The 25010-nt window shown below is 63.7% G+C and overlaps 2 protein-coding genes across 2 annotated transcripts; one reads left to right on the forward strand and one right to left on the reverse strand.

Moving 5' to 3' along the window:
* Positions 1–2152: 2152 nt before the first annotated feature.
* On the forward strand, positions 2153–9904 carry CTSZ (cathepsin Z). Its single transcript, XM_070051373.2, has 6 exons — positions 2153–2394; positions 2678–2841; positions 6606–6785; positions 8389–8539; positions 8801–8963; positions 9452–9904. Exons 1-6 carry the CDS (start codon positions 2246–2248, stop codon positions 9560–9562), a joined length of 918 nt encoding a protein of 305 aa, XP_069907474.1. The 5' UTR covers positions 2153–2245; the 3' UTR covers positions 9563–9904.
* Positions 9905–9954: 50 nt separating this feature from the next.
* On the reverse strand, positions 9955–24739 carry NELFCD (negative elongation factor complex member C/D). The gene is made up of 15 exons (XM_051835062.3): positions 24638–24739; positions 17185–17303; positions 16870–16979; positions 16077–16186; positions 15246–15353; positions 14734–14886; positions 14246–14376; positions 12799–12964; positions 12509–12643; positions 12076–12215; positions 11397–11511; positions 11016–11111; positions 10806–10946; positions 10413–10542; positions 9955–10334 (listed from the first exon to the last, which is right to left on the reverse strand). The coding sequence occupies exons 1-15, from the start codon at positions 24722–24724 to the stop codon at positions 10300–10302; spliced, it is 1776 nt and encodes a 591-aa protein (XP_051691022.1). The 5' UTR covers positions 24725–24739; the 3' UTR covers positions 9955–10299.
* Positions 24740–25010: the final 271 nt, after the last annotated feature.

Here is a 25010-nt window from a genome sequence, read left to right on the forward strand (position 1 = left end):
CGCCGCCAGCAACCTTCGCACTTCCTCCACGCGCCCTCCGGAGGAGCTGAGGCCAAGCCCCGCACCTGGCGCAGCAGCAGGATGGGAGCTAAAGGGGCCCTGAACAGGGCTGGGAAGCCCTGGAGGCCACACAGCCAGTGGTCTGCCGGGGGGACAAGCCTGGAACTGAAGGGCCTGGGGTCTGCTGGAGGCGGGCGGATTTCACTTGCTCATTCTTGGTTGAACGTCACGGTTTCACACGGAGGGCGGGCGGCCCGGCCCCTCTCCAGGTCCTGCTTTCCCAGCCCCCCGGGTTAGGGGGGCATGCTTCCCGGTGTCCAGCCCTTACCTGCCTGAGACCGCTCCCCAGGGAGGCGGCTAATCTGTGCCTTGTGACCCGACCTCGGGAGCCCTGCCGGCCGCCCGCTCCCCATCAGGCAGGTCAGGCTCTTATTACCCATCGGCCACACAGCTTATAGGGCCCAGGGCCAAGTGAGCATGTGGGCCCCTTGTCTGGAGCTGGGAGCCCTGTGTGTGACTGCAGGGGTCACAGGTCGTGTCGCCTGTCATGAAAACTTCTACACACATAGCTCTGTTCTAAGACTCTCGAGGCAGCATCAGGGCTCCAGTGCAGCGGGTTAAACCACTGCCTGTGCCGCCAGCACCGGTTCAAGTCCCGGCTGCTCCACTTCCGCTCCAGCTCCCTGCTAATGCGCCTGGGAAATCAGCAGAGGATGGCCCGAGTCCTTGGGCCCCTCCCATCCGCGTGGGAGACCCTGATGGAGTTCCAGGCTCCTGGCTTTAGCCTGGCCCAGCCTGAGCCACTGTGGCCAGCTGGGGAGTGAACCAATGGATTGAAGTGTGGGTGTGTGTGTCCCTCTCTGTCACTCTTTAAATAAATAAATCATTTAAGAAAGAAGAAGGAAGGAAAACTAAAGCGTGTCCTCAGAGAAGCCGGGCCTGCCAACACCACGACCTGGAAGAACTTAGCACTGAGGCAAATTCTCACCCATTGCACAGAGGGCGGCGGCCCGCCCAGCCCGGGGCGAACGCTCCCCGCTCGCGAGCGCCTGGCTTTGGTATCAGCCCTCGCAGGGTCTGCCCCCTAGTAAGCGGGGTCCTCAGCCAGTCCCTTCAGTGGATGCTCCGAGCCAAGTGACCGCTGTGACTGGCCCTTCCTCCTCCTACAGGGGACCCTGTCCCCTCCGCTCCTGGACACGGGCAGGGAGCCAACGCGCGAGCTGGGAAGCCCCTGCAGACAAAGGCTGCAAGGCCACGGCCAGGGTACGAGCTGGGCTGAATGGGCAGCCGGAGGCCTGGCAGGACCCCGGGGGAGCCTCGTCCCACCCCACACAGCTTCTGATGAGCACGGGAGGCTGAGGGCTCCAGGGAGGGACTTCCCAAGAAGAAAAACCTCACACTGCCCGGGACTGCTTTTCAGAGATGGGAATTTCTGGGCTGCCAGGCAGAGCTCACTTTGCTTATGGCTTCCCGGCTCGGGGAGCAAGGGGGTGGGGACAGCTGGTCGCGGTGGCCCGCTGGGCACCAGCAGAACCCAGGACCCCAAAGCCAAGGCCTCAGGAGACCCCAGGCCAAGATGACCGGCCCTTTCCACACACCACAGGGGAGGCGCCGCTCAAGGGGCGAGCGGGAGGCCAGGCGGGCCCGGGGAGCCCCCTGCTTCTGTTTTCGGTTCCTAGTTCGTGGGCCGTGAGGTCTTGTGAGCTGGAAGCCTCGTGAGATTCTCCAGAGACACAGCGCTGGTGACTGATGCGCCCAAGCCAGTGACCCTCCCGGGGTCTCTCCTAGAAGGCGCTCCGCCCACCGTCGCCGCCTGCGCTTTGTGGAAGTGGCTGTCAGCAGGCCCGGCGGGGCACGGTTCTGTGGGGACCCTGCTCCCCGCCTCTGGGGAAGACCTGGGCTCCGGGCCACCCGGAGGGTCCCCTGACCCCGCGCTCAGGTGAGCGGGCGGCGGCGCGAGGCTCGGCCCGTGACTTCCAGCGTGACCCTGAGCTCGGGCACCCCGGGCCAGGGAGGGGGGCTGGGTGGGCGGAGCCGGGCGCCGGGGTCACCGGGCGGGGCCGGGCGGGAGCCGCCGCGGCGGGACGGCCCCGCCCCGGGGGAGGGCCGGGCGCTGCCGCCACCTTAAGGGCTGGGGTGCGGGGCGGAGGCCGGCGGCGCGGGAGCCCGAGCGGCGTCTGGAGTCCACGGCGGCACCCAGGAGCCAGGAGCCGGAGCGCGACGGAGCCGGGACCGGGGCGTGAGCATGGCGTCGTCTGGGCCGGTGCGGACCCTGCTGCTGCTGCGGCTGCTGCTGCTGCTGGCCGGCGCGGCGCGGGCCGCCCTCTACTTCCGGCCGGGCCAGACCTGCCACAGGCCGCTGCGGGGGGACCAGCTGTCGCGGCTGGGACGCAGGTGGGCCTCCCCTGGGGCCGCAGGGTCCAGGAACCGGGGCGCTACCCCTCTAGACCTGGGAAGGTCGGGCCCAGCCCCTTCCGTCTGGGGGTCCCCCTTTGAGGTCAGGGGAGCCGTGATAGACCGGGCAGGTTCTGCCTCCCCGGCCTTTGCCAGCGCTCTGGTCCCCTCCTTCTGGGGGTGCCCTGCGCCCTAGGTGTCCCGACGGCCTCTAGCTGAGAGCCGGTGCTGTGCCCCAGGAGCCCCGGCGCTGATTTTGGTGGTGGTGGTGGTCTCTCCCCAGGACATACCCCCGGCCATATGAGTACCTGTCCCCGTCGGATCTGCCCAAGAACTGGGACTGGCGCAACGTGGACGGTGTCAACTACGCCAGCGTCACCAGGAACCAGCACATCCCGCAGTACTGCGGCTCCTGTTGGGCCCACGGCAGCACCAGCGCCATGGCAGGTGGGCGGCCCTGGGCCTGGGGCTCCGTGGTTGGTACCCTCAGACCAGTGCCATGGGGGCCCTGGGCGTGGGGCTCCGTGGTTGGCACCCTCAGACCAGTGCCATGGGGGCCCTGGGCCTGGGGCTGAGCGGTTGGCACCCTCAGACCAGCGCCATGGCAGGTGGGCGGCCCTGGGCCTGGGGCTGCGTGGTTGGCACCCTCAGACCAGCACCATGGCAGGTGGTAGCCCTGGGCGTGGGGCTCCGTGGTTGGCACCCTCAGACTAGTGCCATGGGGGCCCTGGGCCTGGGGCTGCGCGGTTGACACCCTCAGACCAGTGCCATGGCAGGTGGGCGGCCCTGGGCCTGGGGCTGCGTGGTTGGCACCCTCAGACCAGTGCCATGGGGGCCCTGGGCGTGGGGCTGCGTGGTTGGCACCCTCAGACCAGCGCCATGGCAGGTGGTAGCCCTGGGCCTGGAGCTCCGTGGTTGGCACCCTCAGACCAGCGCCACGGTAGGTGGTAGCCCTGGGCGTGGGGCTGCGTGGTTGGCACCCTCAGACCAGCGCCATGGCAGGTGGTGGCCCTGGGCGTGGGGCTGCGTGGTTGGCACCCTCAGACCAGCGCCATGGCAGATGGTAGCCCTGGGCGTGGGGCTGCGTGGTTGGCACCCTCAGACCAGCGCCATGGGGGCCCTGGGCATGGGGCTGCGTGGTTGGCACCCTCAGACCAGCGCCATGGGGGCCCTGGGCGTGGGGCTGCGTGGTTGGCACCCTCAGACCAGCGCCATGGGGGCCCTGGGCATGGGGCTGCGTGGTTGGCACCCTCAGACCAGCACCATGGCAGGTGCTGGTCCTGGGCCTGGGGCTCCGTAGTTGGCACCCACAGGCCAGCGCCATGGCAAGTGGTGGCCCTGGGCGTGGGGCTGCGTGGTTGGCACCCTCAGACCAGCGCCATGGCAGGTGGTAGCCCTGGGCCTGGGGCTCCGTAGTTGGCACCCACAGGCCAGCGCCATGGCAGGCGGACAGCTGCACTTGACTGTGAGCAGGGAGAGTCCGTCCATCACTGCAGGCCTGCCCAGCCAGGCTCCAGGTCCTGCAGCCCCATGCTGGACCGCTGATGGACACAGGCCGGGTCATCTCCGAGGTGTCCCCTGGGTGACAGACAGGACCAGGGCTGAAGCGCAGTGACAAGTGGCTGGCAGCGCCCCTCCCGCAGAGCATGTGACCTCAGCCACTGGGGCCGATCGAGGGGTGCAGAAATCACTGAGCCTCAGTCTGCTTCCGGGACGCGGAAGTGAAACCGCAGCAGTTCCCCTGGGGATGAGCCCTGCCCTGGGCCGAGAGGGCGGAGTCAGGGTGCCTGCGGGGCCCCTCCTGACCCACTGTCTGGTCCCTGCGCAGCTGGTTCTCTCACCGAACCTTAACCTCTGGCTGCCTGCCAGGGAGAGGGAGGCCCACGCTGCGAGCAGGCTCTGCACCTGCTTGGAGAGGGAGCTACCAGAGAGGGCCGCAACCAGCCCCAGGCCCACCTGCGGCGATGGAGGGGTGTGTGTGGGGGAGCCTGGAGTGGCACTGGGGGAGGGGCTGGGACTTTGGCCCCGGGAGAGCCTGGGAGCTGAGGCTTTCTCTCCTGGCTTTGGTATCTTGGTGGTCAGCCCTGTTGTAGGTGCGGCCTGGGTTAAAAGGGCTGGCAACATGGGGCTGCTGCCACTTGCCAAAGCTTCGCGGTAGGCACTTGTTGTGTGTCATCCCGTTTGATCCTCTGTCTCCAGGCCCACCCACACCCTGGCTGCCTGGCCCTGGCCTTCCGGGGGGAGGAGCCTGGACCAAGGTGTGAGTGACATCCGGGAGTGGGCCACGGCCTCTCTTTAGGAGGACACTGTGAGGGGTTGGGGTCCGGAGTCTCCGCTGTCTCTCACCAGGGCCTGGGAACCAGCGGGCTGCGGCCGACTGCAGGAGGCTCTGGGAACCCTCCTGGGAGGAGAAGTGAAAGGGGGCAGAGCCAGGGTGGGGAGAGGAACTAGAGGAACTAGAAGGCTTGGGAGGCCTCTGAGCCAGTCTGGGTTTTGCATTTCTAAGAGGCGGCTGGGTAGGGAGGGGATGGCCAGGAACTCGATCAGCTCTGGGCTTGGCCAACCCAGCAGACACCCACCAGCATTCTTGCTCCTTAGACTTCCAGCGGCTTTTTTTTTTTTTTTTTTTAAGATTTATTTATTTATTTGAAAGTCAGTTACAGAGAGAGAGAGAGAGAAAGAGGTCTTCCATCTGCTGGTTCACTCCTCAGATGGCTGCAATGGCTGGAGTTGTGCCGATCCAAAGCCAGGAGCCAGGAGCTTCTTCCTGGTCTCCCATGTGGGTGCAAGGGCCCAAGGACTTGGGCCATCTTCTACTGCTTTCCCAGGCCACAGCAGAGAGCTGGACCAGAAGTGGGGTGGCCAGGTCTCAACTGGAGCCGGTATGGGATGCCAGCACTGCAGGTGGCGGCTTTACCTGCTATGCCACAGCGCCGGCCCCGCTGGCATCTTCTACAGCAGCAGCCAAGGCCCTGCTTCCTCTTCCTCGGGGCAGACCGAGCCCGTACGAGTGGACTACCAGGGGCCGGGGCACATGCCCCCTGACGCAGCTGTGCCCAAGGCCCCCCGGTGTGCGGGAGCCCACCCTTCACCCGCTCAGAGAACTCTCTGCCTTGAACAATCGAGCCAGGAGTCTTTGGCCCTGCTCCTCCCACCCGCCCCCGCCAAACCCAGGGGAGGCAGCTGCTTCCACTTCCCTCTCCCCACCCCTCCCACCGCACGGGCCCTGGTCCCGCCAGGAGCTGCTGGGGCGTGGGGGCAGTGGTCAGCTCCGGGTCTCCTTGGCTGTGCTTCATGGCTTTGCCTTGTGACACGGCCGGCGCCTGGCCCACGCTCACCTGCCTCCACCTCCCTGGCCCTTTCTCCTCCATCTCTGCCACCTCCTGACTCCGAGCCTCTGGTCCCAGGGGCTGCTCTGTCGCCTAAACTCACCCCGACCTCCGGCTGCCCGTTCCCCTCTCGCGTGGGTGCCAGGCGCCTCCAGGCTCGGACGCTGGGGCCGAACGGCGTGGCCTTGCCTGCACGGCTCCCCGGGCCAGCCGGTTTCTTGTGAGAGCATCCTGGAGTCATGGCCGACTCTGACATCCCTCGCGTCACAACGCGGTGACTGATGTGTGGAGAGAGAGGCCAGCCCTGGACCAGTTGGACATTGCCACTGCGCCATGGCCGCTGTCACCGGGTGCCCCTGCGGGAGGGGAGAGGGGAAGCGGCAGGAAGTCCCTGCACTGGCAGGGCTGGGGGTGCCCAGGCAGAGGTGCTCCGAGGGGGGTGGGGGGGGGGCAGGTGATGGCTGGGCGGAGACAGGGACCTGGACAGAGCAGGTGGGAAGGGACAGAAGCTTAGGGGACAGGAGATCCTGGGGGAGCCGAGAACGGTGGAGAGATTGGTGGGTGGGGGCTGCAGGGCCCCGTGTTGGGGTTCCAGTAGATGCGGGGCTTAGTATGCAGACGGCCAGTTTGCTTAGCCGGAACTTGTTAGTGAGAGCGGGAGTGGGGGGAGGCGGGGCGGGGGTGCAGCTCTTGGGGAAGGAAGCAAGGCGGGACCTTGGGACTTGGGTTTGTGTACCTTGAGCAGGTGGGGTCACATCTACTCCTAGGAAGTGGTCCTGGGTGGACCCTTGTGGGATCGGAGCAGTTTGTGGGCGGGGGTGGCCGCTGACCGGGTGCCGCTGGCCCGGGTGGCCGCTGACCGGGTGCCGCTGGCCCTGGCAGATCGCATCAACATCAAGAGGAAGGGTGCGTGGCCCTCCACCCTGCTGTCGGTGCAGCACGTCCTAGACTGTGGGAACGCTGGCTCCTGCGAGGGGGGCAACGACCTGCCGGTGTGGGAGTACGCCCACCGCCACGGCATCCCCGACGAGACCTGCAACAACTACCAGGCCAAGGACCAAGGTGCGTGCTGCCCGTGCCGGGACACCGGCTGCACTCCGGGGCGCCCGGGCTGCCCGTGCCGGGACACCGGCTGCACTCCGGGGCGCCCGGGCTGCCCGTGCCAGGACACCTGGCTGCACTCCGGGGTGCCCGGGCTGACCACCGACTCAGGTGCTGTGGAACTCCCCCCACCACCTGAACCCCAAACTGACCCTGTTGGGCTGAGGCCAAGCCCTTCTGATCTGACCCAACCTGAAAGACGGAGCGCATCTGAAACCTGCCGATGTGCAATAAACATGTTATCTTTGAATCAGCAAGCTTGGCCACAGGCACACCATTTTCTGGTTGTGCCGGGCACTGGGCATTTGGTATCCAAGGACAAAAGTTCTTCTTTTTTAATAAGATTTACTTAATTATTTGAGAGACAGAGATACAGAGAGTGGGAGAGGTCTTCCATCTGCTGGTTCACTGCCCAAGTGGCCGCAGAGGCCAGAGCTGTGCCGATCCGAAGCCAGGAGCCAGGAGCTTCTTCCAGGTCTCCCACATGGGTGCAGGGGCCCAAGCACTTGGGCCATCTTCTACTGCTTTCCCAGGCCATAGCAGGGAGCTGGATCAGAAGTGGAGCAGACGGGACTTGAACTGGTGCCCATATGGGATGCAGGCACTACAGGCGGATACTTAATCTACTACACCACAGCACCAGCTCTGGAAATGCCTTTTTTTTTTTTTTAATATTTATTTGAAAGACAGAATTACAGAGAGATCTTCTATCCACTGGTTCACTCCCCAAATGGCTGCAACAGCCAGAGCTGAGCCGATCAGGAGCCAGGAGCTTCCTCTGAGTCTCCCACATGGGTGCAGGGCCAAGAACTTGGGCCCTCCTCCCGCTGTTTTCCAGGCACATTAACAGAGAGCTGGATCGGAAGTGGAGCAGTCAGGACTCAAACCAGTGCCCATACGGGAGGCTGACACTGCATGCTGGGGCTTTAACCTGCTGTGCCACAGCACTGCCCCCCCGAAAATGCTATTTTTAAAAAAACTCAACATATTGGCCCATTTATTCACTAGCTGGCAGTGGAATTTTTTTTTAAGATTTTATTTACTTTTTCGAGTTCCAGAGACAGATCTGTCCGCTGGTTCACTCCACATATGGTGGCAATGGCTGGGGCTGGGCCAGGCCGCAGCCAGGAGCTTCTTCCGGGTCTCCCACGTGGGTGCAGGGGCTCAAGCACTTAGGCCATCTTCCGCTGCCTTCCTAGGCCACTCGCAGGGAGCTGGATCAGAAGTGGAGCAGCGAGGCCGGCACTGGCTGGCATGTGGGATGCCGACGGCCCAGGCAGCGGCCCCAGTAGAATTCTTGTTAATGTGAAGGGGTTGATTACACTCAAGTTTTAGCTGTAACGTGGAAACGTCCTTCCCCTAGCCTTTAAAGGAGAAGGAAGGCTGAACTTCTTCGCGCCTACTATGCGCTAATTAGCATGTGTCAGATTTTCTGCCAAGGCCCTGGGGAGGAGCTTCTCATAGCCAGCAGCTAAGAGCCGAGTGCTGCCTGGGAGCTGGAGGGGCCCGGGCTCGCGGCTTTGTGGGCTGCAGCTTCCTGCCAGCTCTCCCTGCTCTGCCCTAGAGTGTGACAAGTTCAACCTGTGTGGAACGTGCACGGAGTTCAAGGAGTGTCACCCCGTGCAGAACTACACCCTCTGGAGAGTGGGCGACTACGGCTCCCTCTCGGGGAGAGAGAAGATGATGGCTGAAATCTACGCGAACGGCCCCATCAGGTGAGCAGAGCCGGAGCCAGGGTCCCCGGAGGTGCACGCTGCCTGTGTCCTCTGCTCGCTCCTGGGGGCCAGCTGTGCTCACAACAGCTGCCACACCACCTCCCCTCCCACAAGTGCCACCGGTCACTGCTGTGCCCCTCGGGAGCCCCCAGGCTGGCGTGCATGGAACTCGCCGAGGGGTCATGGAGGCTGGCGGGCTCATGATGGGCTCAGAGCGTGTGAGTCCTCCAGCCCAGGGCTCACGCGACTGCTCGCTCGCAGCTGCGGCATAATGGCCACGGAAAAGATGGCCAACTACAGCGGCGGCATCTACAGCGAGTACTCCGACAAGCCCTTCATCAACCACATCATCTCCGTGGCCGGCTGGGGCGTCAGCGACGGGACCGAGTACTGGATTGTCCGCAACTCCTGGGGTGAACCGTGGGTAAGGCTGTCGGGCCCCGGCTCCCGCCCCTTTCAGCTTTCATGCTCCAGCCCTGGCACGAGACCCCGGGGACCAGCGCCCTGTGGTGCAGTCGGCCCCAGACGCCCACTGAAGCCACCCGGACATTGCCAAGTGCCCCGAGGGCGGGGTGGGAGCTGCTTCTCCTGTTACACCCATCTCCTTCGTACGGTGCAGGTTTTTCTAAAATGCTTTTGATTTGGTCAGAAATTCAGGGACGGTAAGTGAACTGCCAGCTATTAACCAGTAATAGTCTGGGACCCGTGCAACTGGGAAGTGGTCACCGGGGCGTTTGTGCAGACCGTCACCAGCAGGAGAGGCAACGTGTTTTGTGGCATTGATTAGCTCTTGGCAGAGAGGGCCCTGTTGAACATTAACCAGGTCAGGTACTTCACAGAGCTCTGACTGGGCCCAGGGAAGGGGGAGGGGTGGCCGAGGAGCAGGGGCTGACGGCCGACCCCCCCCTGCAGGGCGAGAGGGGCTGGATGAGGATAGTGACCAGCAGCTACAAGGGCGGCCGTGGCGCCAGCTACAACCTGGCCATCGAGGAGACCTGCACCTTTGGGGACCCCATCGTTTAGGGCCGTGCGTCGGGAGCGGCGGTTTCCAGGGCAGTGAGGCGTGAGCCCTACAGAGGGGACCCCGTCGTGACGAGCGCCCGGTGAGGACTGGGGTGGCTGGGAGGCCTGAACACCTCGAAAGAGGCACTGGCCGCGCACTGAGCGGAGCTGGGCGTGGCAGGAGGTACCTGCATGGGACAGCCAGCCACCTGGTAGCCCCGTCCCGCGACAGGACACTGCGGGGCGCCAGGTCTCGGAGAGAGGGCCTGGTGTCTCGCACTGGGCATTTCAGAGGTGGAACAGTCCACTCATCGGGGACTTCCCAACTGCCATGTGACAAATAAAATACCCAGTTTCACACGAGGACCGAGCCTGTGTGTGCCTCATTTACCCAAGAACACCACCCCCCCATGTCGGCTTTTTAAAAACTGATTTATTATTCTAGCAAATTAAAACAGTTACAGCATCGACAAACGGGGTTCCTGGGAGAAAAGTCAACCTCAAAAGTAGTTCAAGGAATCACCCTGGTTTCTGAGTTCCCAGACCCTGGGGCTGAGAGCTGGCTCCACCCCACAGGGACCGGGGCCTCGTCCTACGCTGGGCTCAGGACAAAGGAAGGAGCGCTCAGGAGCCGTTTTCCACTTTTCTGTCGTTACCAAGCTGTCCACCTCCTCCCCAGGACGCCCCTCCCAGGACGCGAGGGTCCTCCCCGGCCAGCCCCCCGGAATGTTCTCTGGCTCTGGCGGTGCTCCCGGCAGTCAGTTCACCATGATGAAGTTGGATTTGCAGTGCGCTGTGACAGGGAGAGGCCGCGTTAGGAAGGGCAGGCGAGAGCGGAGCCGCTGGCGGCAGGGGCCGTGGCCGCGCTCACCTATGAACTCCGTCACAGGGTCGTGCTCGCCCTCCGTCTTGATGGTGCCCGCGATGCTGTCGTTCTCCAGGATGGGGAGGAAGAGCTGCACAAAGTCCGAGGTGTAGGGAGGGGCGATGACCTCCAGCACCTGTGAGGACACGCATGAGGACGTACGCCCGCGGGCGCCGGCACCCACGGCAGGCAGCGTGGAGAGGGCCCCCCCCTTCCCTGGTGCCAACTCCCCTCTCCACCACGAAGACAGGCAGGCACGGCTCTGGTCACGGCCGTCCGCCATTGCCATCCCCGTGACTGTCAGAGAGCAGTCCCCGGTCGGGCACAGAACGCGCTAGGCTGAGCCCGAGGCCGCAGCCCGCGTAGAGCAGGAAGCGGGAACGGCGGTGCGCTGCTGACCTCAGTGACGAAATAGCGGATGAGAGAGATGTCCGTGTCCAGCTTCTCCAGACACTTGCGGATGTAGCTGACGACGGGGAGCACGTAACCCCGGCTCAGCAGGTGCACCATCCTGTCCAGCAGCGTCTTCTTCAACTCGAGCTACGGGGGAGGGGCAGAGGGGCGGTGAGCACGGGGCCCTCGCCCAGCCCGGCGCCCGGGCTCGCTCACCTGCTCCATGACGTCCAGCTGGGAGTGCTCGGTCTCAAACAGCTTCACGAGCAGCTGCAGCACCTGGGGGTGCAGGAGCTGGTGGCAGGTGCTGATCTGCGAACAGACCGGGGGAGCTGCGCTCAGCGCCGTGGCCGCGCTCCGGGCTCGCCCTGAGCACAGGGAGCCACCGTCTCCGCCACAGTGGCCAAAGGGCTCATCGCCGCGACGGAGGCGCCGGGTGCCGGAGCCAGGGCGGGCCAGCTCCGTGCCACTCCTGAGCCCGCAGTGACACCTGAAGGGAACTGAGAGGGCTGTGCGGCCATGACGCTGGACCGCGCAGGGCAGGTGGGAGCAGCTCTGAACCCCCTGGAGCCCTGGCGGCCGCCCTCAGCCCCTCACCTCGTCCAGCAGCGCCAGGTGCACCGGCGTGTGGTCGGTCTGCAGCTGGAAGTACCTTGGTTCTGACACGGTCCAGTCCACCCACTTCAGCACACCCATGGCTACCACGGGAAACCTATAAGCAAACAAGGCAGAAGCTTCCTGTGGGCAGAGAACAACCCGACACCCACGCGGAGGGCGTGCCTGGGTTGGGGAGTTCAGGACGCACAGCCTGCAGCTGCCCCCGGTCCCCCTCCAGGGTGCTCTGCCAGCAGTCAGCTCGCAGCGACCCAGCCCGCCGGCTGCAGCGCGCCCCCCGCCTCTGACTGCAGAGGAGACGGCCACGCAGAGCCCTCGGCGAGCCCCCTCCCGCCCCCGGCACACAGCGGCGGGGAGGCCCCGAGGCCCGAGAGGATGGCTGCCGGCAGGACACCGTCACGGGCGTGGGCGCAGGCTGTCCCCACGCCCGCAGCCCGCCGTCGGTCTGCCGTGCACTGTAGACTCCCTTTCCTTCCCGCTGGTGCACCACCCCGCTGGCCCTCCCATGTTCGGTGAGATTCACCGAACACCTGAACGGCACGAGGCTGCTAACGCCGTCAGCAGGTCCCGTGCACGCAAGAAAGAGGAGGAAAGCACGAAAGGAGCGTCTCGGAGGCTTCCGCGGGAAGCGCGGGGACCCGCGGCCGCCAGCCCGGCGCACCGGATGCACTGGTACAGCGTGCTCAGCTCCGCCACGAGCTCGGAGGCCCCCTTGTTCTCGTTGCAGCACAGGTTGTGCACGGTCTCCACGGCCTTCGACGTGGACTTCAGCTCGTCCTTGTTGATGCTCACCCGCTTGTTCTGCGAACGCAAAGGCGGGGGACGCGGGATGCGGCGGCGCCCAGGCCCTGCCCCCCGCGGGTGCCTCCGGCCGCTCCTCTGCGAATCACCTGCCCCGCCTGAAGCCGGGCCTCAGCAGGGCTCAAAACCCGAACGCAGGGAGCCTGGCGCTCGCCTGTGGCTGGGGAAATCCGTGCGGAGACACCCCGCCGGCACTGTCCTAGCACACCGCCGACGTTGTGACACGAGCGGGCTCAGGGATCCCGCAGCCCAGTTTCCCCGGGGGCGGAGCACACAGCCCGGCCCGGCAGTACCTTCTTCCACGTCTCCACCACACTCGCGGCGTAAGCCAAGATCTGGATGTACTTGTGCTTGTGGTCCTGGTTGATCCTGGCCCCGGGCTTGAAGAGAGACTGCATGAACAGGTCCAGGAAGGCGGGCACCCGGATCTGAGGAGCAGGCGGGGGCGGGACGGCGGCAGTGAGGGGCCCTGCCCCAGCCATCCCGCGGGCCCTGTGCGGCAGAGTGCGAGAGGGCCGGGAAGAAGCGTCCCATTCACCCCCTTAGGGGAGGCAGAACTCGGGGCTGGGGCGCCGCGGCTTACCAGCTCGACGGGAGGGGGGTCCATGCTGGTGAACATCTTGAAGAGCACAGTGATGTCCGCGGGGTTCAGCGCCCCCTTGGACAGCATGGCGCCGAGGGCCTGGCAGGCCCGCGGGTAGGACGCAGCTGTGCCCAAGGCCAGCGTGATCTGACTGGCATCGTGGCCCCTGCAGGGAAACACACACGGCCCCGGGCACTCAGGGGCGGCTCTGTCCCTCTTTTTTTTCTTATTTTTTTGACAGGCAGAGTGGACAGTGAGAGAGAAAGACAGAGAGAAAGGTCTTCCTTTGCCGTTGGTTCACCCTCCAATGGCTGCCGCGGCTGGTGTGTTGCGGCCGGCGGCCGGCGCACCGCGCTGATCCGAAGCCAGGAGCCAGGTGCTTCTCCTGGTCTCCCATGGGGTGCAGGGCCCAAGCACTTGGGCCATCCTCCACTGCACTCCCAGGCCACAGCAGAGAGCTGGCCTGGAAGAGGGGCAACCGGGACAGAATTCGGCGCCCCGACCAGAACTAGAACCCGGGGTGCCAGCGCTGCAGGCAGAGGATTAGCCTAGTGAGCCGCGGCGCCGGCCCCTCTCTTGTGTTGAGTGCTCTGCCCTGCTGGGACCGCTGTTCTTTCACAATTCTGTCATTCACCGGCGTTGGGACGACCCACACGGAGAGAAAACAGGGAAAGGATGACTCAAGTAAGCCCTCGCAGTGGTAAAAGGGGTCACACACACTTTAAATACCCTAGTAAGAGTCTACTCGTAGGGGCTGGTGCTGTGGCATAGTGGGTAAAGCCAGCACCTGCAGTGCCAGCATCCCATATGGGCACTGGTTCGAGTCCTGACCACTCCACTTCCAGTCCAGCTCTCTGCTGTGGCCTGGGAAAGCAGCAGAAGATGGCCCAGGTCCTTGGGCCCCTGCACCCGCGTGGGAGACCTGGAAGAAGCTCCTGGCTCCTGGTTTCAGATCAGCCCAGCTCTGGCCACTGTGGCCATTTGGGGAGTGAACCAGTGGATGGAAGACTTCTCTCTCTCTCTCTGCCTTTCAAATAAATTTTTAAAATCTTTAAAAAAAAAAAAAAAGTCCATTAGCAGTAGAACATAAAGCTAGTAAGAGCTAATTGGTTCAGGGCTACAACCTAACAATTACATTTCTGAATAATTATTTTAAGACTGCAACATGATTTGCAATTATGAATCCCAACATCTGAACACGCAGGTCCCGAAACCCAGGGAACCGAAAAATAGTCGAGACGTCACACATGTTCACCCACACCACGGCCGGCAGCCCGAGCTCCCGACGCCTCCAGCTCCACTGGCTACAGAGCAGCTCGGCCAGGCGTCAGGACAGGAGCAGCGGACGCTCGGGCTGCGCGTCTCGCGCTGGGGGGGGAGTTTTGGGGGGGGAGGGGGCTGAGGGGCACAGTGGGGAGGGGCAGAACAGGCAGAGACGCAGCCTCACTTCTCCTGGGCGAAGCGTTGCACCTCCTGCGCGATCCGGCGCACGGCAGCGCCGCCCTGCTCCTCCTGCGCCAGCACGGACATCATGGCCTGGGCGAACAGGTAGGTGTGCTCCCCGTGGCACACCATCTTCTGCAAGGTTGGAGAGCGCGTGGGCATCACCGCGCAGCCCTGGCAAGCGCACGCCGGGGCACCTGCTGCCTGCAGGCTCTCGGGGGCCGGGGCGGGGGGGGTGCTGTGGGGCCTGTACCATCTGTATTTACAACCTCATCCGTGGCCATACGAAGTTTTTAATTTAAAAATCTGCCTGCTCTAGATGTACTGAATTTCGGGTGCCACCTGCCACTGCCTTGGCAGGGCCAGAACAAACGATTTCCCGGGGCCTGTACAGCCTGCGGGCGGACGTCCCCCACCCTGCCCGAAGGGAGGCAGCGTTCATGCCTGAAACACGAGGGCCCTGATCTGGGGCTCCTGCAGTAAAGGACTCACAGCAAACTCAGGGAGGTTCTTCTCAAGGTTTTCTTCTCCTCCGTCTAAGATCGTAGCTAGAGAGGTGCGGAGCACCCTGGAGAACACTTCCAGCTGCTGGCACGCTGTGGACACGCTGGTGATCTCCCCTTGGTAGCCTGCGTCGGAAATGAGCTACCACGCACACACAAGAGGTCAAGGTGCGGCCGTGGTGCCCACACGTGGTGCCCACACGTGGCGCCCACACGTGGCACCCAGGGGAGGCTCGTCTCTGTCTGTGGTGAGCAGAACGGGCAGGCCCTGGCCTCAGGCCCCACACCCCTTCCCCTTTCACCGTGACCCGGCTCATGGCCCAGGCTCGGCCCCCTGCCTCGAGTTATCAAGCACAGGGACCCGCGAGGCTCGTTCAGGGCTGCTCAGAGCACACATCACACACCCCTGCCCACTCCTCCCTCCACGGGGTCGGAGGCGCAGCCTAGGCCCGGCCTCTGCAGGGGCGGCTGACCCTTCCCTAACTCCAGAACTCTCCCTACCTTGACGGTGAAGTTAAGCATCAGGCAGTCCGGATGGGCTTCAGCCAGTTTGTAAAAGAGATCTCTCCACGTGGTGTGCGCGATCATCTGCTCCAGCCAGGCCGGGGTCTGCCGGTGGACAGAGGACGAGAGGCCCAGCGCTAGCCGGAGCGGCGACCACCTAATCCGAGCAGTCACGGACACTCCAGTGGAGCAGCCCCCAGCGAGACATGGCCCAGGGCCAGTCACGGCCACTCGGGTGCTGCGTGCAGGAGGCCCCTGGACACGTGCGCCACGCAGGTGCCACACCGGCTGCATGCCCTTGGCACGGACACAGCACAGGTGACTCTGCCCATCACATGTTGTGAAAAATGTCCCAGCTACCTGCTGTGTGGCTCACGCGCTGGGGGCTGCACTCAGATCCTGCCACTCTGCTGGGCCAGCGCCAGGCCCCGTGGCTGCTTCTGGCCGCGGGCAGCGCACAGCAGCTCTGGAGGAGGCTGTCTGATGAGGCGTGGGCTGACCGCAGCCCCAGGCCCCGCCCACAACTTCCTCCTGCTCTCCGGCCTTCGCGGCTCACACCACGTCTGCCTCCCCTCACCGCGGTCTCTCCATCCTCAGTGCCTGCCCCTTGGGGGTGCACTCCAGCGCGTCTCCCACTGCTGTGCCCGGCCGCTCCCCACTCCCTGCCCTGCCGGCGCCCGTTCTGACCATGTGCCAGTCTGCCTCCCACGCCGGCTCTGGTGCTCAGCTCACGGAGCTCACACAACGGGCCACACGGCACTGTGCGCGTGGATTAGCCAAAGGCCCGAGGAACTGGCGTTAGACAAAATAAAAGCACCACTCACTCACCTCCCCTTCTTCAGTGAAAATGGAGTCTGCTTTGCGGGGGTCGAAATGTTTGATGAGCAAACTCTTCAAGTGATTTTCCACAGTTTCCTGAACCTGCAGCGGCTCGACACCTGCAAGAGGCGGCAGCAGCTCGCGTGTTGCAGCTGCTCTGACCACTCGGTCTCGGCAGGCTTCGGACTGCTCCGGCGGTGATGAACTACACTCGACGGTGAGAGCCGACGGCGGCACGGGACGGACAGTCGAGGGCGCGTCTGCACCGAAGGGGCTGGAACATCCCCAGGAGTGCCCAAGGACAAGGACAAATGGCCAAACCGGACAGGGAGGAGGTTGGATAAACAGCCCCGCCCGGCAGGAGAGACCAGACGCCAGGCACGAGGCGCACACTCGGATCTGACCCCTGGCACAGCGGTGAGTCGCCGAGCCCCTGGACGGGGCGTGCTTCAGCGATGGCACCGGCGCCCCGCTCAGTGGAGTGACAGTGCGGGTCCACTCTGATCGCAGCAGCTAAAGCCACGACCACGGCCAGGGACTAGTCACTGCTCGCCGCAGCGGACCGCCTGGGAGCAGCACCCTGACGCGCTGCGCGACCCCAGTTCTACAACACGCTTGGGACAAGCGCCCCGTGAGAACACGTTTGCAGGCTCTATAAAGCTCAGTTATGGACTCAAAGGTGAGTCCAGCAGACAAAAATGGGCCAAAAGTTCAGCTCTTACTCAAGCAAGCCTTACCGACCAGGACCAGAGCAGGCCCTCCCCACACCGGCCCACGGGTGCCCACGGGCCCAGCGAAGCACCTGTCTGGATGAGCCACTCGGCCAGCAGGTTCACCGTCTGGGCCACGGCCGTGTAGTTCTCAGACAGGAGCTGGATGACGTTCTCCGGAGACCCCCCAGCCTGGAAATACCTGGGAGGCAACGCGGCGGTCATGGCGCTGAGCGTGGAGCAGGCGGCCGGGCACACAGCGCCGCGCCAAAGGGGGGCAGGGCACGAGTGGTGCAGGCAGGGCGCCCCCCAGGCTTCACAGCCCCTTACTCGCCATGGCACCTTCTGGGCAGCTTACACAACTGGCACGGGAGGACCCCGCGCCCACCGCCCCGCGGGGCACCTGCCTCTTCAGGGTGTTGAAGATGGAGGGCTCCATGATGTAGTCCCGGGTGGAGAACTTGTGCAGGCACTCCTGCTGCACCTCGGCGTCGTCCTCGCCCTCCCCGGAGTCGTCCTCCTGCGGCTGGGACGCCAGGACACAGCCGTCAGCCCTGCAGTCTGTGGGCGCTGTGGGCGCTGCCGGTCACCCCTGGCGGCCCACGGCTCACTCTGCGGACGCTGCCTTTCCCAAACGTATGCCACGCTTTACTTCCTGTGAGTCTCAGACAACCTCAAGGACTGGGCTGGACAGGCAGCGCGCAGCTGAGAAGGCGGCACCGGGGAGCCGGCGCTGTGTGCGGCGCGGGTCAAGCCACCGCCCGCAACACCAGCTTCCCTCTCGGAGCACCGGCTCGAGCCCCAGCTGCTCTGCTTCTGATCCAGCTTCCTGCTAATTCGCCTGGGAAAACAGAGGATGATGGCTCAAGTATGTGAGCTGTTGCCAACCGAAGGATGGAGTTCCTGGCTCCTGGCCCAGCCCTAGCTGTTGTGGGTATGGGGGAACTCAAACAGCAGACAGAAGGTCTCTATTTCTCTCTCCCTCACACTCCTGCTTTTCAAATAAATAATAAATCTTTAAAAAAAAAAAAAGTGTGTGTGGGGGGGGCATCTGCAGTCACACCGAGTGGGTCTGTGAGGCCGCCCCACCCTGGCAAACCACCGGCCACAGTCACCCGTCACCAACTCCCGAGTGTCTACTTCCTCCTGCTTAATAAAGATGACAATGGCAAGCCCCTTTCAGCTGTGAGGATCCTGGGAACTCCACAAGCTGAGTTTTGAAGAGCCAAGCGTAACCCCCGAAATTCAGTAAAAGCTAAACAGATGCTAGCCGTTACGATCTTTTCACTATTTTTTAAAAAAATATTTATTTATTGAGTGTTCTCTCTCTCTCTCTCTCTCTCTCTCTCTCCAGACAAGCAGACAGGATGCTGAGGCACTGTCCCTCTACTTCTCCCCTCCTGGCCCACTCTAATCCTGAATTAGGCCTGCCCATGTGCGTGCTTTCTCACCGTTTAAATAAACGTTATCGCTTTGTGTACCAAATATGTGGTGGTACCTAGATATGTGGCTTCCCTGGGTAACAGGCAAGGACCTGGAATGGGAATTTAGGCCCCACCTCTCCCACAACAAAACCATGAGAGAGCTGCAGATCTCTGGTGTCAGGTGCCACTGCTTGTCACCACGCTGATGACAACGCACCTGTCCTGGTGTCCTCGAGGCCCTGAGATTACATGTAGTGTGACCAGGCTCTCCTGCTTAGCCAAGAAGCTGAAATAAGGAACAAGGCGACTTATGCTTTAGGACATGGGTAAGAAAAGAAAAAAAAGATTTATTTATTTATTTGAAAGGCAGAGTTACAGAGAGACAGAAGCGAGAGTCAGAGAGAGACAGAGACAGACAGAGACGTCTTCCTTCCACTGGCTCACTTTCCAAGTGGCCACAACGGCTGAAGCTGAGCAGATCTGAAGCCAGAAGCCAGGAGCTTCCTCAGGGTCTTCCATGCAGGTGCAGGGGCCCAAGTACTCAGGCCATTTTCTACTGTTTTCCCAGGCCATAGCAAAGAGCTGGATCAGAAGTAGAGCAGCAAGGACTTGAACTGGCACCCATATGGGACGCTGGTGCTGCAGGCGGTGGCTTTACCTGCTGCGCCACAGCGCCGGCCCCCACTACTACTCTTTTTAAAGGTTTATTTATTTATTTGAAAGGCAAGGTTAGAGAGAGAGAGAAAGAGAGAGATCTTCTATCTGCTGGTTCACTCTCTAAATGGCTGCAACAGCCAGAGCTGGGCCAATCTGAAGCCAGGAGCCAGGAGGTCTCCCACGTGGGTGCAGGGGTCCAAGCACTTGGGCCATCTTCTACTGCTTTCCCAGGCCACAGCAGAGAGCTGGATCAGAAGAGGAGCAGCCAGGACTCCAACCCATGCCCATATGGGATGCTGGTGCTGCAGGTGGCAGCTTAACTCGCCGATCCACAGCACTATTGCTTCATACAAGTGCTTCCCAACATCAGTGGAAGCCATTGTTGAAGGCACCAGTGTGCTGCTGGGAAGGGAAGATCCTAGCTTGTCCTTGTCCTTGTTGGGAAGGGTCTCAGGTCAGCAGGCCCGACGGGGTTCCAGTGTCCCCTCTGGGTGGAAGCAAGCTCAGGCAGGTCACTGAGCCCACGGGCCAGGCAGGCGTCCTCACCTGCTGACCGCCACGCGATGACGGGGGCTGAAGGAGCCCAGGTCTGTAAGTCCCCACGCTGGCACCCTAACCGCAAGCAAAGGCCTGGGTACACTGACTTTGTGCCCAACGCTGCCCCCACTTCCTAGAGAACCTAAGGAAACGCTCAACAAGACCTGGCTGTTTCCACCCAAGGACTCAGAGACCAGCGGGAGCGAGCACCTTCCTGCCACACTGCGGCTAAGAACCGGCCCAGGGCCAGAGCTGCCGGCCTCGTAGTTTTGTAAATGAAGTTTTACTGGCCCACGGCCTCAAAGTTCGATTACGAACTGTCCACGACGGCCTTCCCCTGTGAGAGCAGAGGTGAGAAGCCGGGAAATACTTGCTCCCTGCTCTGCACTAACACTCCACGGTAGTGCTCACCATGAAAACTGGGGAGCCAAGACCCCAACATGCGTGTGCGTGTGCGTGCACTTGGGCTCCAAGCCAAGGCTCTCGCTTCCCCCACCCCGTCCGCCCTGGGGCCGCCCACTTGCTGGCTCCCTCCACCACTCAGCCCGCCTCTCTCAGCTCTCGACTGGAGCGCTCAGTCTGGCCTCATTCCCACTGCGATGTCCACACGAACCCCCAACTCCTTACGTCCAACACTGGCCTTGCCTTCTCCCACCGCCCACGTTACCGAAGGATCCCATCATCCGTCTGTCACCGGCACCCAGGGAGGCACCCTCCAGGGCTCCTCTCACCCCACCCCCACGTCCCATCCCGAAGCCCCGTCAAGCCCAGCTCTCGTGGACCCGTGCAGTCCGCCTCTGCCTTCCACACCGACCTGCATGCCCGCAGTAGCAACGCCCCCCCACCTGTCTCACTGCTTCCTCCCAGTCATTCCCACCCTGATCCACAGCCACTTCATGACAACAAATCCAACGGCTCGCTCCTGCCTACCGTTTCCCATCTCCCTCGGAAAACACCATCCGAGCTCCGGCATAAGCTTGCCCATCCCGCTCACCCCAACCGTGCACTCAGCAGCTCGAAGCGTCTGCCGCCCAGGCCTCGCGTTACAGGGGCCTCCCAACATGTCATCCATCGGGCACCAAGTGGACAGACCTGGGCTCACCATCGCCACGTGCAGCTCGTGCCACACTTCTGCCACCTCTCTCCCTCCCTCCTCCTAGCAGTGCCACGGGTAAACATCTGGAGAGCCCACCAGGGTCAAGGGGCTAAGTGAGGATCCTAAAGTCCTCCCGCCAGTGGGGTCTCAGCCTGGCTCTGCCTCTCCCAACTTCGTAAGCCGGGCAAGACACTCCGGTGCTCGTTCCACAGAGCGAAGGCACTGGGCCCAGCGGCCCCGAGCTGTGCCTGACACCAGCACACACCAGGCCGCTGGGAGGCCGCTACCACGTCTGCAGAGGTGCGACAGCGCGTTCCGCCAAATAACTCACACCCACGCCCCCCTACCTGGACCTGGGCTAACTCAGATCCACGCCCCCCCTACTTGGACCTGGGCTAACTCACACCCACGCCCCCCTACCTGGACCTGGGCCAACTCACACCCACGCCCCCCTACCTGGACCTGGGCTAACTCATACCCACGCCCCCCCTACCTGGACCTGGGCCAACTCACACCCACGCCCCCCCTACCTGGACCTGGGCCACCTCACACCCACGCCCCCCTACCTGGACCTGGGCCAACTCACACCCACGCCCCCCTACCTGGACCTGGGCCAACTCACACCCACGCCCCCCTACCTGGACCTGGGCTAACTCACACCCACACCCCCCTACCTGGACCTGAGCGAACTCATACCCACGCCCCCCTACCTGGACCTGGGCTAACTCACACCCACGCCCCCCTACCTGGACCTGGGCTAACTCACACCCACGCCCCCCTACCTGGAGCTGAGCCAACTCACACCCACGTCCCCCTACCTGGAGCTGAGCTAACTCACACCCACGCCCCCCTACCTGGGCCTGAGCTAACTCACACCCATGCCCCCCTACCTGGACCTGGGCTAACTCACACCCACACCCCCCTACCTGGACCTTAGCTAACTCACACCCACGCCCCCCTACCTGGACCTGAGCGAACTTACACCCACGCCCCCCTACCTGGACCTGGGCTAACTCACACCCACGCCCCCCTACCTGGAGCTGAGCCAACTCACACCCACGCCCCCCTACCTGGACCTGGGCCAACTCACACCCACGCCCCCCTACCTGGAGCTGAGTCAACTCACACCCACGTCCCCCTACCTGGAGCTGAGCTAACTCACACCCACGCCCCCCTACCTGGGCCTGAGCTAACTCACACCCACGCCCCCCTACCTGGACCTGGGCTAACTCACACCCACGCCCCCCTACCTGGACCTGGGCCAACTCACACCCACGCCCCCCCTACCTGGACCTGGGCCACCTCACACCCACGCCCCCCCTACCTGGACCTGGGCCACCTCACACCCACGCCCCCCTACCTGGACCTGGGCCAACTCACACCCACGCCCCCCTACCTGGACCTGGGCCAACTCACACCCACGCCCCCCTACCTGGACCTGGGCTAACTCACACCCACGCCCCCCTACCTGGACCTGAGCGAACTCATACCCACGCCCCCCTACCTGGACCTGGGCTAACTCACACCCACGCCCCCCTACCTGGACCTGAGCTAACTCACACCCACGCCCCCCTACCTGGACCTGGGCTAACTCACACCCACGCCCCCCTACCTGGACCTGGGCCAACTCACACCCACGCCCCCCTACCTGGACCTGGGCCAACTCACACCCACGTCCCCCTACCTGGAGCTGAGCTAACTCACACCCACGCCCCCCTACCTGGAGCTGAGCTAACTCACACCCACGCCCCCCTACCTGGACCTGGGCTAACTCACACCCACGCCCCCCTACCTGGACCTGGGCTAACTCACACCCACGCCCCCCTACCTGGACCTGGGCCAACTCACACCCACGCCCCCCTACCTGGACCTGGGCCAACTCACACCCACGTCCCCCTACCTGGAGCTGAGCTAACTCACACCCATGCCCCCCTACCTGGAGCTGAGTCAACTCACACCCACACCCCCCTACCTGGAGCTGAGCCAACTCACACCCACGCCCCCCTACCTGGACCTGGGCTAACTCACACCCACGCCCCGCTACCTGGCCCTCTGAGCCGTCAGCAGTGTGACGGAGTGACGATGGAGACAAGGGACAGGGTTTGGATCCCACTCCTTCCTTCCCCAGCTGTGTGACCCTGCACAGGTCCCGAGGCCATGACCTCTCACCTCTGCATTTGTAAGGTGAGATCTGGGGCGTGCGGGAGGACGATGCATCAAAGCCCCCAGCCCCTGCTCTCCATGAGCTCCCTCTGACCCAACCTGCTCCACTCCAAGCCCCAGACGCTGTGGAGGAACACAACGTCCGACCCGCTCTCGTCACTCCCGGTCCGGAACGCCGGGATGAGCCCCACTGGACAGGGCTCTGTAAAGCCCTCCAGGACCCGCCCCGCAGCCCTCACCACCACCGCTCCGCCACGGCCAGCCAAGCACCAAGGGACTTCGGGCCGAGTTCTCCCTGCCTCTTCCCACTCAGCGCTGGGCCGCTGCTTGCCACCACCCTGCTGTCCCAGAAGTAAACCCACTTCATCCCCTCCAAGCACCAGTTCTGCAGATCCCACGCACACAGCGGCTCCACAAAGTCTGCAGCAAACGGAACGCCAGGGTTAGGTTTCTTTTGGTGCGAGCCGTTCTGGAAATTCATGTACTCGAGGTCTTCAGAAAGTTAGAGGGGCCAGGGTGTGGCACGGCAGGCTAGGCCGGCCTCCCACGCTGAGGGCAGGCGAAGGCCAGCTGCTCTGCTTCTACAGAACGTCAGCCCCAAGCTAGCGCCTGGGAGGCAGCAGGTGACGGCCCAAACACTGGGCCCTTGCTACCATGTGGGGGACCTGCACAGACAGCCTGCCTCCTGGCTTCGTTGTAGTTGTCTGGGGAGTGAACCAGCGGATGGAAGACCCCTCTCCCTCTGTGTGTGTCACTGGTCTTTCAAATAAATAATCTTTTTTTTAAGATTTATTTATTTATTTGAAAGTCTGAGTTACAGAGAGAGAGAGAGAGAGAGAGAGAGAGGTCTTCCATCCGCTGGTTCACTCCCCAGATGGCCACAATGGCCGAAGCTGTGACGATTCGAAGCCAAAGTCCAGGAGCTTCTTCGGGGTCTCCCATTTAGGGCAGGGGCCCAGGACGCGGGCATCCTCCACTGCTTTCCCAGGCCACAGCAGAGAGCTGATCAGAAGTGGAGCAGCCGGGACGGCGCCAGCCCAATAATCTTTTTCAGAAACAAAGGCTGTGGCACAGCAGGTTAAGCCAGGGTCTGCAGTGCCGGGTTGGAGTCCCGGCTGCTCCACTTCCGATCCAGCTCCCTGCTAATGCACCTGGGAAAGCAGCGGAAGACGGGCCAGGTGCTTGGGCCCTGCACCCGCCTGGGAGACCTGGTGGAGCTCCTGGCTCCTGGCTTCCGCCTGGCCCAGCTCTGGCCATTGCAGCCATTACAGCCATGTGGGGAGTGAACCAGCGGATGGATCTCTCTCTCTCTCAACTCCGACTCTCAAATAAGCAGATTCCTAAAAAAAAAAAAAAAGGCTCTTGACAAGCATTATGGAAAGCTGTTGGGTGACCCCACATTTATTTCTGCAGCACAATAAACTGATCTTGGAACTCCATCTTCCACGAACGCGCGTCCAGCAGGCCTGGGAGGGGTCTGAGGCCCCCGCCGGGGAGGGGGCGGCCGCCCTCGCACCCCGGCCCCGGGCGGGCAAGGCCAGAGTCCTCTCGGTCAGCCCGAAGAGCCGACGCGGGGCTGGGTCGCGGATCACCGACACACAGGACGGAAAGCCCCAGTCCCGCCTTGGACTCGTGACGCTGGCCGGCGGTCCGCAGCTTTATTTCTGATAAAAACGCGAGCCTCCGGGCCCGACCCCCGCACGTCGGCGTTTCGGGGCCGCCAGCCCCGGAGCCCGCCCGGCCCCGCGCGCCCCCCACGGCAGGAAGCCGCGGCGCCGGGCCGGCCCCGGGTCCCCCACCCGGCGTCCAGCGAGCGAGGGGCGGAGGCCCGCGGCCGGCGGCGGGGCGGGCGGGGCCGGTGGCGACGCGCGCGGCTCGGACACCGCGGCCGCGCGGCCGGGCGCGCGCACTCCCCGCACGCGCGGGCGCGGCGGCGGCGCAGACGCACGACCCTCGTCGGGGGCGCCCGGGGCCCCGCCTCACCTGGCCGCCGTCCGCCTCGTCGCCCCACTCGGCAGCACTCCCGAAGTAGTCCTCGTCCATGATGGCGCCCGGCCCGGCCCCCGCCATGCTCTCCCGCGAGCCAGCGCGGCGCCGGCGCCTGCGCGCACGCGCGGCCCCGGCCCCGCCCCCGCGGCCGCGCGCCTGGGCCCGGGCGGGGGCGGGGCCTCGGCGGGGGCGGGGCCTGGCCGGCGTGCGCGCCCGGGGCCGAGCGGCCGCCGGGGGTCGGTCCAGGAACCCTGCCTGGACCGGGCCTGGAGGCCTTGACTGCGGCTGGAAGTTTCCAGCTGGCCCCTGGGCTCCGCCTCAGCTCGCGGTCCCGGGAGCACCCGTTTCCTCGTCGGGCAGCTGGGCC

Source organism: Oryctolagus cuniculus, chromosome 11, assembly GCF_051225735.1.
Source record: "Oryctolagus cuniculus isolate XC-2025 breed Fujian yellow rabbit chromosome 11, ASM5122573v1, whole genome shotgun sequence".
NCBI lineage: Eukaryota > Metazoa > Chordata > Mammalia > Lagomorpha > Leporidae > Oryctolagus > Oryctolagus cuniculus.